This window comes from Nyctereutes procyonoides, unplaced genomic scaffold (assembly GCF_905146905.1).
Source record: "Nyctereutes procyonoides isolate TBG_1078 unplaced genomic scaffold, NYPRO_anot_genome, whole genome shotgun sequence".
Lineage (NCBI taxonomy): Eukaryota > Metazoa > Chordata > Mammalia > Carnivora > Canidae > Nyctereutes > Nyctereutes procyonoides.
Window position 1 is genome coordinate 11,873,497 of NW_026575024.1, and position 14,133 is coordinate 11,887,629.

General features: G+C 47.4%; 1 protein-coding gene across 2 annotated transcripts in view; it reads left to right on the forward strand.

Annotated features, from left to right (window-relative positions):
- Nucleotides 1–14,133, forward strand: part of KCNB1 (potassium voltage-gated channel subfamily B member 1) — a 106,877-nt gene that overhangs the window by 90,543 nt on the left and 2,201 nt on the right. The window contains exon 3 of one of the 2 annotated variants that reach the window (XR_008661986.1): nucleotides 947–3,595. Coding sequence is in view for 1 of the 2 variants with exons in the window: in XM_055306603.1 (XP_055162578.1) it covers nucleotides 947–2,956 (2,010 nt within the window). In the remaining variant the exon portion in view is untranslated. Of the gene's footprint in view, nucleotides 1–946; nucleotides 9,035–14,133 lie in introns of those variants that run through there. The other variant, XM_055306603.1, reaches the window with a different exon arrangement.

Genomic DNA, 14,133 nt, shown 5'->3' on the forward strand with positions numbered 1-14,133 from the left:
TTACTGAGCACTGGGTATAAGATCGATGAATCACTGACCTCTACCTCAGGGAGGGTCCACATGGGCCGGGTTTTAAAAGATAGATTGGAGGTCACTGAACAGAGAAGAAGAGACACAGCCATGTAGGATTGACCAACAAACCATGTAGCCAGAGAAGCATGATATTTGGGAACCTGAGGCAGGAGAGGCCCAAAGAGAGGGATCAAAGTAAAATTGTAGGCTTGACAACCCCGTGTGGTGAGTGGGGATTCATTGCAGAGAACAGAGCCTCTCGTGTCCACCCGAGCAGCAAGGGTATTGTCCCATGGGACATAGCAGGCCATTTCGGGACAGGGCAAGAAGCAAAGAAGAGCTGGACCACTTGGAGGCTGGGTGGACTAGGCTGATGGGGTGCTGTAGACTGAGAGACCACCCCCTACAAGGATGGACGGCATATATCAGACACTCTCTGTGTGCTGCTAGAAGCTGTCCTAAACACTTTGCCCATGTTAACACATTTACTCCTTGCAGCAGCCCTCTGAGGTAGACACTGTTATTTACCATCCCATTTTGCAGATGAAGATAAAATGAGGCTTAGAGTGAACAACTGGTTCAAGGTAAGCAAGCAGCAGAGCTGGGATTCAAACCCAGAACAACCTGACACCACACCCCAAGCTCTAAATTGCCACCCCTACACCGTCTTTCAGATCTCCTGTGTCCTTACTGCCAACCCCTGGCCTGGAAGTATTAGCCTTAAATCATTGCAGTGTCTGGGCTTCAGTTTGTACATCTGTACAGTAAATGGATTTGAATAAATGACCTTTTTAGCTCAAACATCCAGGCATCAAGTGACTAGTGAGATGTGAAAATACTCTTGAATGTTAAGGAGCATCCTGTAGACTCAGGGTGTTAGGATGACCATCCTATTGGAGGTTGGTAACTAAATCCCACTCTCTTCTCCTTGCAGATCCTTGCCATAATTTCCATCATGTTCATCGTCCTCTCCACCATTGCCCTGTCACTCAACACGCTGCCAGAGCTGCAGAGCCTTGACGAGTTCGGCCAGACCACAGACAACCCCCAGCTGGCCCATGTGGAGGCCGTGTGCATTGCATGGTTCACCATGGAATATCTGCTGCGATTCCTCTCCTCACCCAAGAAGTGGAAGTTCTTTAAGGGCCCACTCAATGCCATTGACTTGTTGGCCATCTTGCCATACTATGTCACCATCTTCCTCACCGAATCCAACAAGAGCGTGCTGCAGTTCCAGAACGTCCGCCGCGTGGTCCAGATCTTCCGCATCATGCGTATCCTCCGCATCCTTAAGCTCGCGCGCCACTCCACTGGCCTCCAGTCCTTGGGCTTCACCCTGCGGAGGAGCTACAATGAGTTGGGCTTGCTCATCCTCTTCCTCGCCATGGGCATCATGATTTTCTCCAGCCTTGTTTTCTTTGCTGAGAAGGATGAGGATGACACCAAGTTCAAAAGCATCCCAGCCTCTTTCTGGTGGGCCACCATCACCATGACAACGGTTGGGTATGGAGACATCTACCCCAAGACTCTCCTGGGGAAGATTGTCGGGGGGCTCTGCTGCATTGCAGGGGTCCTGGTGATTGCTCTTCCCATCCCCATCATTGTCAATAACTTCTCTGAGTTCTACAAGGAGCAGAAGAGGCAGGAGAAAGCAATCAAGCGGAGAGAGGCTCTGGAGAGAGCCAAGAGGAATGGCAGCATTGTATCCATGAACATGAAAGATGCTTTTGCCCGGAGCATCGAAATGATGGACATTGTGGTTGAGAAAAATGGAGAAAATATGGGTAAGAAGGACAAAGTGCAAGATAATCACTTGTCTCCCAACAAATGGAAATGGACAAAGAGGACACTATCTGAAACTAGCTCAAGTAAGTCCTTTGAAACCAAGGAGCAGGGGTCCCCTGAGAAGGCCAGATCCTCTTCTAGTCCTCAGCACCTGAACGTCCAGCAGTTGGAAGACATGTACAATAAGATGGCCAAGACCCAATCTCAACCCATCCTCAATACCAAGGAGTCAACAACACAGAGCAAACCAAAGGAAGAACTTGAAATGGAGAGCATCCCCAGCCCTGTAGCCCCTCTGCCCACACGTACAGAAGGGGTCATCGATATGCGAAGCATGTCGAGCATTGATAGTTTCATTAGTTGTGCCACAGACTTCCCTGAAGCCACCAGATTCTCCCACAGCCCTTTGGCATCACTTCCCAGCAAGACTGGGGGCAGCATAGCCCCAGAAATGGGCTGGCGGGGAGCTCTGGGTGCCAGTGGTGGTAGATTTGTGGAGGCCAACCCCACCCCTGATGCCAGCCATCGCTCTACCTTCTTCATTGAGAGCCCCAAGAGTTCTCTGAAGACAAACAACCCCCTGAAGCTCCGAGCACTTAAAGTCAACTTCATGGAGGGTGATCCCAGTCCACTAGTCCCCGTTCTGGGGATGTACCATGACCCTCTTAGGAACCGGGGGGGCGCTGCAGCTGCTGTCGCTGGACTGGAGTGTGCCACACTCTTGGACAGACCTGTACTGAGTCCAGAGTCCTCCATCTACACCACAGCAAGTGCTAGGACGCCCCCCCGATCACCTGAGAAACACACAGCAATAGCATTCAACTTCGAAGCAGGTGTCCACCAGTACATTGATGCGGACACAGATGATGAGGGGCAGGTGCTCTACAGTGTAGATTCCAGCCCTCCCAAGGGCGTCCATGTGAGCACCAGTCCCAAGTTCAGCGTGGGGACAAGATCAGAGAAGAACCACTTTGAAAGCTCCCCCTTACCCACCTCCCCTAAGTTCTTGAGGCAGAACTGTATTTACTCTACAGAAGCATTGACTGGAAAAGGCCCCAGTGGTCAGGAAAAGTGCAAACTCGAGAACCACATCTCCCCTGACGTCCGCGTGTTGCCGGGAGGAGGAGCCCATGGAAGCACACGGGATCAGAGCATCTGAGCTTACCCCAGCTGCAACAGAGACTTGTCGCAAGACCTGAGAGGCGTGCTGTTCAGCTTACCTGCCACAGAGCTTTTCCACACGAACTCAGAAAGGCTCTGCAAAGCCCCCCAGACAGAAGTGAAACTCCAGAGGAGGCTCTCCAAGGGCCTTGAGAGCCATGACAAGTACGACAGAATGAAGTTGGCCAAGCCACAGGATATGGTGTCTCCTTGTAACAAGTCCACTGCCCTCTTTGGAAGATAACATGGGCAGAACTCACAGCCACCACTACCACATGCTGGACCTAACCAAGGCCACACACTCTCCACTTGTCTGTCATGGCTCTCCATCACAGCCTCGGGGTTGGAGGTGGGGGCAGCATCACCATCCCTCCTGGCTTCAGCTGGAGAAGGATTCTGGAACAATAAGTGGCTGGGTTGACCAATTTCGTTTTGGGTGTTACCTGGCCACCTCTAGGAACTCCTGTCCATCACCTCCTGGATGGATCCCACTGTTAGAAGGCTACAGAAGATACTCATGTCATGGGGAAATTTCTGCGCCATAAGCCACAATCCCAGCGCAAAACCCTTACTCAAATGTCTTCATTGACTTCAGTGTTCCGTAGTACCTGAGATTTTATTTTGAAATATCATCAGGGTGAGTTGCACCACTTGTACTTGATTCTAATCGCCCCCTGGCAATCTGGGAAGGGTTCAGACGGCAGGCACTCAGCCAACAGTAGGAACTGTGAGCATTGCTTTAGGGTTGTATAAGGAAAACACTTTCTGTACATCACTAGTGTAGACTCAAAAGATATGCAAGTGTCAAATATGCAAAAGAAATAGCTTATTCAAAGAGACTGTATGTTACCGAAGAACAGAATAAAATCTGATTTTTTTTTACCTGCAAAAAATGAAAGGAAAAAAAAGAATCCCCAATTGAAATGCCCAATTCAGACTTTTGAATACTTCCTGCTGCAGCAGGGAAAGCATCTACTATAATAGAAATTCTTTTTTGTTTCCTGTGGTATTCAAGTTTTAAAAAAAAAAAGTTAAAATAAAAAGCACTTTATGTTTTTCAAAAATAGGTTCTACCAGGGACAGTGTCAACATCTTGCACTTTAAAATAAGCACTATTTCCCGTGGGCCACTTTTTGGGACTGTAGTTGGGTGGTTGCTCCATGCCTGTGTCCGGCCACGGTGGGGGATTTTGTGCTGGTATTGCCGTCTGCCATGTCAAAGTCTGTGGGCTCCTTCCCTGCCCCTCTGAAGCTTCCCATTAGCCCCCTTTGCGAGGAAGGGTACTTGAGCCCTTGTGTGGGGCCTCTCACAGAGTCGCGTGTACCGGAAACATGCACATCTCAGAAGAGTACAGTAGACGGTGGGCATTGGGTGTTTACTCTGTTCTCTTTCTTGTCAACCAGCTGTTGGTGTGTTTTCAGTGTCACTGTCTGTACGGAAACTCAGCCCTCCTTTCTGCAGCCATCAATGCAGCCAGTACAGACAAAAGCAATAAGTATTTGTGTGCATTGTGAATGGTTCTGGTGTATTTCTTGGTGTTGGTCTTCCTGTCCTAGTTTGATGACCTGGCATTGGCCTGCCTGAGTCGGGTCCAGGATGGAAGTGTTGGCCATTCCTCAGTTCAGAAACATTGGGTTGAGCCACTGATCAGCATGATGCCATGTTGTTGGCCCATCTGTCAGTAAAGATGACCTGTCGTTGATCTGCCTGTCTTTAGTACAATGGACCGATGTCGTTCTCTTAATACAACATTGATGGATGATGTCCCAAGTCCAGTAGCGTAGATCTGCCAATCCACAATCCAGTGACAGACATGCGTCTACCTGATGGAACAAACATGGAGTGGTTTGCCTGTCCTTCATACAATATGTTACTGGTCTGCCTGTTAGTATGATGGCACGATCCATCTGTCAGTACACAGATACCATGGAGTCCTTCTGCGTGCCCTCTGTACAGTGGCATGAGGTTGGACCACCTGTCACAGGTATGATGAAATGGAGTCATTCCACCTCCCTTAAAAACACAGTGTTCTCTACTGAATACGTACCTGGTCCATACTGCTTCTCACCGTCTCCAAGGACTGCGGATCCCTCCGAGTGTGTGTGTTACCGCACAAAATGAGGCCGAAGTATCTTGACGCTCCGAGGTTTCTTCAGAGCACCCCAGCAGCACCCGCAAAGGGGCAGGGAAAGTGGGAGGTCATCCCGTGCTGGGGACATGCCAGAGAGAGGAAGCAGCAGCGGGCCCGAGTGCTTTGCAGGGCACACGGTGCGGGCTGGGGGCCTCCAGAGGAGCGGCCGCCGGACAGTCCTCCCCAGGCCATGTCAGCTCACCTGTCTCTTCCTTGTTTTTATCACCATTTCCGTCGGCCGTCAGCACAAACGTGAAAATTCAGGGAAAACAAACAAATGCTTTTTGATAAAAGTAAATAGTTGTGATTTCCGATTCAGATATTTTTAGAGCTGATGCTATCTGTAAAAAATTAATAACAATAATAATAGAGTCTATTTTACATATCAGGAAAGTGAACATGTTTAAATATAGCCATATATATAGCGAGAAGGAACTTACCACCCCTTCTTCAAATCAAGGCATTTCATTTGTTGGTTGAAGCAGATGAGAAGTGTACAGATTGGATATGGTTTTTCTTTCTTTCTTTCTTTCTTTCTTTCTTTCTTTCTTTCTTTCTTTCTTTTTTTTTTTTTTAACTAATAACCAATTGGTGCAACTCTCCTTGTAACCAAAGGCCCTTTCTGCCTTGTGTGGTCACACAGGACCTGGCCCTCCGTTCCCCGTGTAGTTTGTCTGACCTTAAAGTAGCATTTTATTGAGTCACTTTTGAAGGACGAATTCAGAAGTATCATTAAGAACCTACCTTTTCAGGCTTACTAGCCAGAGTCCTATAGAGTTCTTATAGAAACAGAATAATTGAAACTCAGCATATACTATGCTTAGAAAGTATTGCATTTTGTTTTGGTTTTTTTCTTTTACTTGGTGTATGTATTGTGGGAATATAGCTTTTATCCTGTGCCCAACTCAAAATAGAGTATTGTAAGTTTTCCCAGGCCCCACCTGCCAAAAAAGGAACGTACCCTGATTTTTAAAATGTTGTACACCTTACCTGTACCTGTGTACATGCACTGGGAAATCTACGTAAGAGTCTCCACGGAGAAGCTGACCAAGACAGACAGGTCCTCATGGAGGAGAGGAAAGAGCATGGTCTGCAGGCAAAAAAGCACTTTAACTCAGTGATCCATGTCCTACCCATTCCTGAACCAACAAAAATGGGAAAAAACAAAAAACAAAAATAAAAACAAGTCAACCCAAAGAAACCAAACTAGGGGCTGGAGCTGGTGAATGCCTGGTCCCTTTGGCGAATTCGGTGAAACCCTGGTCAAGAACCCAGCGGACCTTGGCTTCCAACTTCCACCATTAGCAGTAAGGGCTAGGGACCAGGTCTCTGTGTGTCCCCGATCACACGGGGGAGCCTGCGACCCACGGAGAGAGAGGTGGGCGAGCTCTGGAGGAGTCGGCTTGTTTTCACTTTTTTATCTTTGGGTAAAGACAAACAACAGGACTTTGGTGCAGTAGATTTCTCAGTGCCTTCTCTAGGAATTTTATCTTAAGCACACTTCATGGGGAAAGAAGAAAAGAGGATAGAACACATTGTCTCCGTGAAGTCCCTTTCTCTAAAAGCACTGGGGATCAAGAAGGAAGAAGACAGAAGAGGGGGGAACAGCAAAATCCTGAGGAGGCCATTCCTTTCACCTCACCCGGCTTGCCCCCGAGTAGCGCTGGTGACGACAAACTTTGCCAAACTGACTCCCAGCTCTCCTCCACCGCGTCTTGGTGACTGTAGCTTCACCCCTGCCCTTTCTCCTGATAAGACCCACTTTTCTGAGGAGAAAACACCACCACCAACAGTATTCTCTTCTGTACAACTGTGATGTATTGATGTTTGTAACATATCTGTCTTGTTCCAAGTCACGGCTGGAGTGTCTCGTCCACGGACAAGGGTTTGAAATTTAAACTTCACCATGGACAAGGGTCACTAGAGCCAGGTCTCCCTCTTTCTCCCCCTTCCTCTCTTCCCTCCCCTCCATGCCCCCCTTTCCTTATTTCTCTGCCAGCTAGTCTCAAGTAACACAACCCCAGGCTTCAGCCTCCATTTAGGTAACTTTGAATCCAATGAGATTGAAGTGACATGCCTCCAGGGCATGATCCTTTGGGAAAGGGCTTTTCCAGTGACGAGAGGAAGAAGGGGTCACCTCTGGGTCCCCTGCAGCCCTGAGCTCCGTTTCCTGTTTCTGGTTTCTCCCGGCTTATATGACAGCATGCAAATGCTTTCCCTCAGCCTGGGGGACCCAAACCAGCCTGTCTCCGCCCCAAAAATAACAGTTACCTCTGCATTTTCTGTTGCCATGTTTCTGGCTCTAGAAGTATCTGATGCAGGGCTGTATTGTAGGATATCCATGTATCTCAGAGTAGTCTATTTTTTATCTGTTGGGATAAAAAGTATGTAGGCATATGTGTGTTTTTAGCAAATTTGTAATAGGGATATTAAGTCTCGTGGCTTCTTTTGTAATATAGAATAACATTTTAGGAGTTTTATGGTTGGTCATTCTCATAGCTGATATTTTCTGGTCTTTCTCATTTCCTCCCATCACCCCTTGGGCTTTCTTCCTTTTGATTCTGACTTTCTGAGGGTGGGGAAGACTTTGGATTCTGACTTCCTCATGCAGGCATTTCCTGACACTTGGCCTCGAATCTGTGGACACTGTTACTATCCTCATTCTGTCTGTGTGTTTCTCCTATTTATTGTTCTTAAGAATCCAGGGCACAGATGCAGGAGTGAGACCAGGGGAAGCAGGGCTACGGATTGCCCTCAAAATCAGGTTGGAATGTGGGCTGGTTCAGCTCCTTCTCCCCCACCCTGCTGGCATTTTGAAGAGACTGAATTTTCTCATCCCCAGAGATCTTGGGACTGAAAATCTCACGCAAGCAAACTTCCCCCTGAGGTCCAGAACACACCCAAGCCCCTCTTGGCTGGCCTGTTGCCATCTCCAGTCCCCCACTCCCCTGTAACATCAATTGGATCCGAAGGCCAGAGCATTTTCAGGTTCTTACAAACCTCAGAGAACATGCTGGGCCTCAGATCTCATCAACTTCTTATCAGTTCCTCATTTTAATCCATTTCCAACATCCTCACAAAAAAAAAAAAAAGCAAATAAAAAAATAATAGACAAGCTTGCAGCCAAACCCTGAGAAGACATGTCCCCCAGAATCTGCCGTCTCATCTCCCCTTCCCTCCCAGCTGCCTGCCTCCATAGCACCAGAGACTCGTGGCAAGGGCAGTGGTGTCTTTCCAGCTTCCACCTATCCAGGCCCTGAGGAGTTTCTGTACTGTCTTAATTCCACCAGGCAGCTTCCAGCCTCAGGTGGGCAGAGGACATCTCATGAAGCAGGATCTTCAGCAGAAAGCAATTCTCCACTCTTCAACTCATGCAGGAAGATGAAGAAAGGCCAGATGATCTCCAACTTGCATTTATTTAGGTGTTCATACCCCCATCTGCCTCACTATCAGCTTCAGGACTCTGGCCTCTGCCCAGATCAGAGTTCTGAGCTGAATCCAGGCCCCCATGGCAATGAACCATCCCCTTGGATAAACTCCAAGAGGAAACGAATCCAAGGACAAATGTAGAGTTTTCCCACCTCCAAAATTCCTGGTAATCTGGTTTGAACCAGAGCCCAATAAAATAGACTAGATTTTTTTAAAACTTTTGCACAGGAAGAAAATAAAATTGTCTCTCAGTAGTTCACTAGGTTTGATGCCCAGATAAGCAAATACTCTATCCTGTGGCTGTTTTCATCTAGAGAGAGATTGGGAAGTTTGGGTTTCTATCTACTGCCCCTAGTTTTCTTAACCTGGAATTTCTCCTGAACATCCCCAAATACCAACCTGAAGAAGTGGATTCGGAAGAGGCTCTGGTGAATCCAGTGGTCCCTCATCTTTTTTCCCTCACAATTGTGACTGTTCATCCCTCTCTGCAAAGATCCTGAAAAGATCCAAAGGCTGGCCAGGATAAGGGGGTGGGGTGGGGAGGGGGGTAGTTCTCCCGAAGAAGAAACCATCTGCCTGGAGGAGGGCTGCGAGTGAGCGAGTATCCGAAAGCCACTGTTGTGTGAGAGAACGAAGTGGTCAGCTTCAGCTGGGATTAAGAAGGTGCTTCTCATGGGCAGGGCTGCCTCACCATGGAAGTCGGTGCTGTGTTGGGGCATGAGCTGCTAAAAAGGAGCTAGATGATGCACAAAATGGATGTTGCAGAGGGCCCTCACATTGCATGTCAACTGGACTGAACAACCAGGGAAATCCATCCCCCTCCCCCAGGGAGGTCTGTATGTGATGTGGACATCTGGGTGCAGGCTCAAGGCATCAGGCAAAAGGAGGGAGTACAGTTAACAGAAACTCAAATTCTAGGATCTGGAGTTCTCTGCAAAGGTGCGGGGGAAGGAAGTGGCAGCAGGATACCCTGCTTCCCTGCTCCTTTCTATCTTGGGCAATTTTAATGACCCTGCCAGTCATTCATCTAACCCATCCCTAGTGCCCTAACAGGAACCACACTGGGTAGGATGAGGCTTAATGCTACCTTCCCAGACCAGCCAAGAAATCGTCCCATCTCTGGCTGGTCATCTCATGGTGCTTCAGCTCTTCTGCCCAGACCCTGTGCCCTCATAGGCCTGAGGCTTTTTGTACAAGAGATGCAATTATCTTTTATCCACTAGCCAGCCGTCTAACTGCCCAGGCAATAGCAAATGGCACCACTCCAAAAGGGCTTTTTTTTTTTTTCTGGCAAATAAAACAGAAAATCCCATTCAAGACATTTGAAATTCCCCACCCAATGAAGCAAGTCCAGAAAGACCAAAAGAGAGAGGCAGCTGTAATCCAATTTTGCAGCAAAACAAGGCTTCAGCTGCCAGTCTCCCACATCTGTAGCCCCTTCCCAAGTGAATCTGGATACTGCATTCTCCAAGGAGAGTATTTGATACAAGAGGTGGTTTGGAGGAGGTGAGGCTTCCCTCCCCCTAATTGTGTATTGTGGGCTTGGAGGAGGTGAGGCTTTGTCCTCAGGGTGACCCCAAGTCCAGGCTGTTGTAGGTGGTTTTATCATGAAGTGAGGCAAGACAATAGGGTGGCATGAATCGACTGAGCAGATACTCTCTCCCAAAACAAAATGAAACAAAAACCCAGTTCCCAAGATCCCCCTTTGAGGCTCTGTCCTGCAGAAATGTGTCACATTGGTGGCTACAATGGCATGACAACTCTGGAAAACAAAGGAGACTCCCAATTCTGTCTCAAGATGCTCTCAAGGGTCCTACACAGACCATCCCACACTTCTTGCCTCCCTGAGCTAATCCAGGTTTGGAAAACAGAAGGAAGCACATGAGAAGATGCCTAAGAGATTCAGACTTCTCCACGGCTTTGGCTTATGGCCCCCTGATCTTCACTAGGGTTTTGGGCTCTCTCCAATAGGCCTGACATCGAAGCTCCATGTGCCTAATGGACAGGAAAGAAGAAGGTCAGCAGCTGCTGGGCTGGGGGCAGCTGACCTGTTTGCTCTCCAGACCTACCCTGGCTTCAGTCCCAGGCCAAGGGCTGGCAATGTTATTTTCTGTGCCAGGAACTCAGGGTTGTCCCCCAGTGTAGGCCTGCGGCACACAGTGGGCACCCAACCAGTACTCTTTTGAGTGAGTGAATGTGTAAACGATTGACTTCTGAGTGAGTAAATACAGGAATTCATTGGTTCTTGCCTGGCTTGACGATATTGCTAACTGGGAAAGAAGGAGATGCCCACCCCCCTGTAACCCCCACCAATTAAAGCCTGTAAGCCCCACCAATGCCATTTGCCCCTTGACTCAGTTGGGGGCAAGTGAATGTCCAAATTTGACATTCGTCTGCCCTAAGGGCCACAGTCTTCTCAGAGCTACGCTTCCAGGGGCCCCACAGGGCAGCCGCAGGCTCCTTCCTACTTTCCTATCCTGCATTCTCAGCCTCATGTTCTAGTTTAGCTCACAAAGAAGGGATTTGCTGGGGGCAGGAATTTGGGAGCTGACATCTGGAAACTGGATTGCATTCCCTGAGCCATGGAAGTCCAGCTGGAAAAGAGGGCCAACCCGCCCTCCGACTTTGAGAGCCAATGGGTTTTCCCCTATTTTCCGAGCCCCAGTGCCCCCCTAAGGTCGTGTGTGCCCCAGTTCCATTAGCTAAGACCCTCTGTCTCTCCCAGGAACCATGGTGTGATGTTGAGGCTTTCCTGCCAGCAAAGCCATTCTGATCACCCCACCCATGATGGGGGCCAAGCCTATCACATTAGCCATAAAAGACCAATGTCCTTAGCCATTCTTTTCTCGGGGTCACATTTGTGGGTCCTGTTCATCTCTGGTCAGTTGATGTCTCTAGTCCTTCCTGTAAAGGTGAAAATGAGCATTGTGTGTGTGTATGTGCATGTGCGTGCACATACACAAACACACACATAAACCAAACAACAACAAAAAAAAAAAAACGGTGTCTTTTTATGCATGTGATGAGATGAAATTGTGACCTCCAGCTGCTGTCCTGTCTTGTAAAATATGTCCAAACGTTTAAGAATTTCTAAGCAAATGGTCCTTTAATGAAGTATGCACAGTTCAATAAAAAGGTATGGAGAAAACAAGCTTGGAGTTTGTATTATTTTCTGGAGGGGTCAGGGAGATGGGGATGTGAAGATCTGCGGGGAAGACTAAATCCCTGGGGACCTATAGGGGCAGCACTGGCTACATTTCTCCACCTGAAAGAGAGAGGGTATGAAAATGTAACTGGCTTGTCACCCCAATATGCAAGCAATGGTAACACACCCCATGCTGCATTCACGGACCAAAGTCCAAATTCTGGTTATTTGGCTCTCGTGTCAACTGTGTCTGGACATTCTTGGCCCCACCACCTCTCTCTCATCAAAACATCTCACGGTGCCTATGGGAGTCACACACATGACTTTGACGATCCATCACCCTTCTCTGCTTTACTGTTCTCCGTAACATCACCCCAACACACTATATTTTATTTATATATTTTGTTTAATGTTTACTTCCCTTCAAACAGAGTGTAAATTCCTCCCTCCAAGAGAACATAAATTAAAGAACTGGAAAGCAAAGAGAATAAGGACTGGAAAACAAAACAAAACAAAAAACCCAGAACAGAATATCCAAGGACCATGTGTGTGTCTTTCTATGTGTTTTGCTTTGTTTTTTTTTTTTATTTTACCCACACAAATAGTAATATACCATAAACACTGCTCTGCATATTGCTTTTGTCATTTAATATATCTCGAAAATCATTCTGCATGTCTGTATTAATGCATGGAGAGCTCCCTCATTCTCTTGGGAGCCTCTGTTGTGTTCTATTGTACACAGTAATTGCTAGTCTCCTACAGCTGAGCATGAACATTGCTTCCAAACTTTTGTAATAACAAACAGTGCTGAAATGAATGGCCTGTCAGCGGTTCCTGTGGGCTCTGCCTCCAAAATAGATCTGGGATCTGTGCTTCCCGTCCCCTGCGCTGCTGCAGCTCTGGGCCACACCATCACCATCTACTGCCTAATGATGGCAACAGCCTCCAGACCAGGTTCTCTGCTTCCACCCTTCATCTCTTTCAAGCTCTTCTCAGCACAGTGGCCAGAGGTATCCTGTCAAACTGTCAGCCTGATCATGTCACTTCATTGTCAAAAAGTTCCAAAGCCTTCTCATTACATTTTGAATAAAATCCAAAATCCTTGGTGCTGTCTGCAAGGCCATACATCCCCTGGCCCCACCTGTCCCTTTGATTTCACCCACACACACACACAGCTCTCCCCTGAGGGTGCGAGGTGCCATTGTCACTGGCCTCCTCACTGTCCCTCAAACATGCCCAATGTGGAGTCACCTCATGATGCTGCTCCTTCCCAGCCCCCCTCCCCAATCCCTCAGTCCTCTTAGATCCCGTCTTATTACTCTTCCCTTCCCTCACTCCCCTTCAGACACATTGACCACCATTCAATTCTCCAATATACCAAACACACTTCCATCCCAGAGTCTTTGCACTGGCTGTCCCCTATACCTAAAACATCTTTTCCAGGCTAGCCACATGACACATCCCTTCAGTACCTTCAGATGTCACCTCCTCAGCATCCCCTTTATCTGACAATCCTAGTTATAATGCCAACCTACCCCCCACACACACACACCTCTCAAAATCTGTCCCCTTCTGCTTTATTGTTCTCTATAACACACTGTATTTTATTGTTTACCCCCCTCCAGTAAAGCATAAATTCAAAAACTAAAAAGTAAAGAGAATAAAGACTGAAAGCTACAGAAGATCCAAGAACTGAGGGACAAGTACAAAAGGTGTGACATTTGCATAACTGGAATACTGGAAAGAGAAGAAGGAAAGGAACAGAAGAAACACTTGAAATGATAATGACTGAGCATTTCCAAAACTTAATGTCAGACCAAACCACAGATCCAGGAAGCACCACAAAGCATAAATTTCCCCAAAATAACTACACTAGGCATGTCGTTTTCAAACTAGAGAAAAAGATAAGAAAAAAAATCCTGAAAGAATCCACAGGAAAAAAACACCTCACCTATAAGATCCAAGGATAAGAATTACATACGACTTCTCAGAAACCATGCAAGCAGGAAGGGAGTGGAATGAAAGATTTCTAATGTTGAGAGAAAAAAAAAGCCCACCAACCTAGAATTCTATATCCTTCAAAACTACCTTGGGAAAGGCGGCAAAAATTGAAGGAATTTGTTACTGGATGACCTGTCTTGCAAGAAATGTGAAAAGAGTAACACATCCTAGAGAGGAACGCTGCCAATTAACAGATTAAAATGTCTGACACAGTGGTGTGAAGAAGAAAAATGAAATTGGGTAAAGAGAGACAGATGAGGTACAAAATAGCACCCACCTCACAATGCTGATGTCAATATTAAATTGAATGATCTATATAAAGCACCTTGTATAGAGGTGGGCACAGGTAAGTTTACACAAACGGCCATCAACGTGGTTTCGGTGCTGGCTCAGGGCACACACACGGGTCTGAGACCCTAGAGCACGGCTCCCCTGAAGTTTACAGCTTGAGATAGCATTTCATAAACTG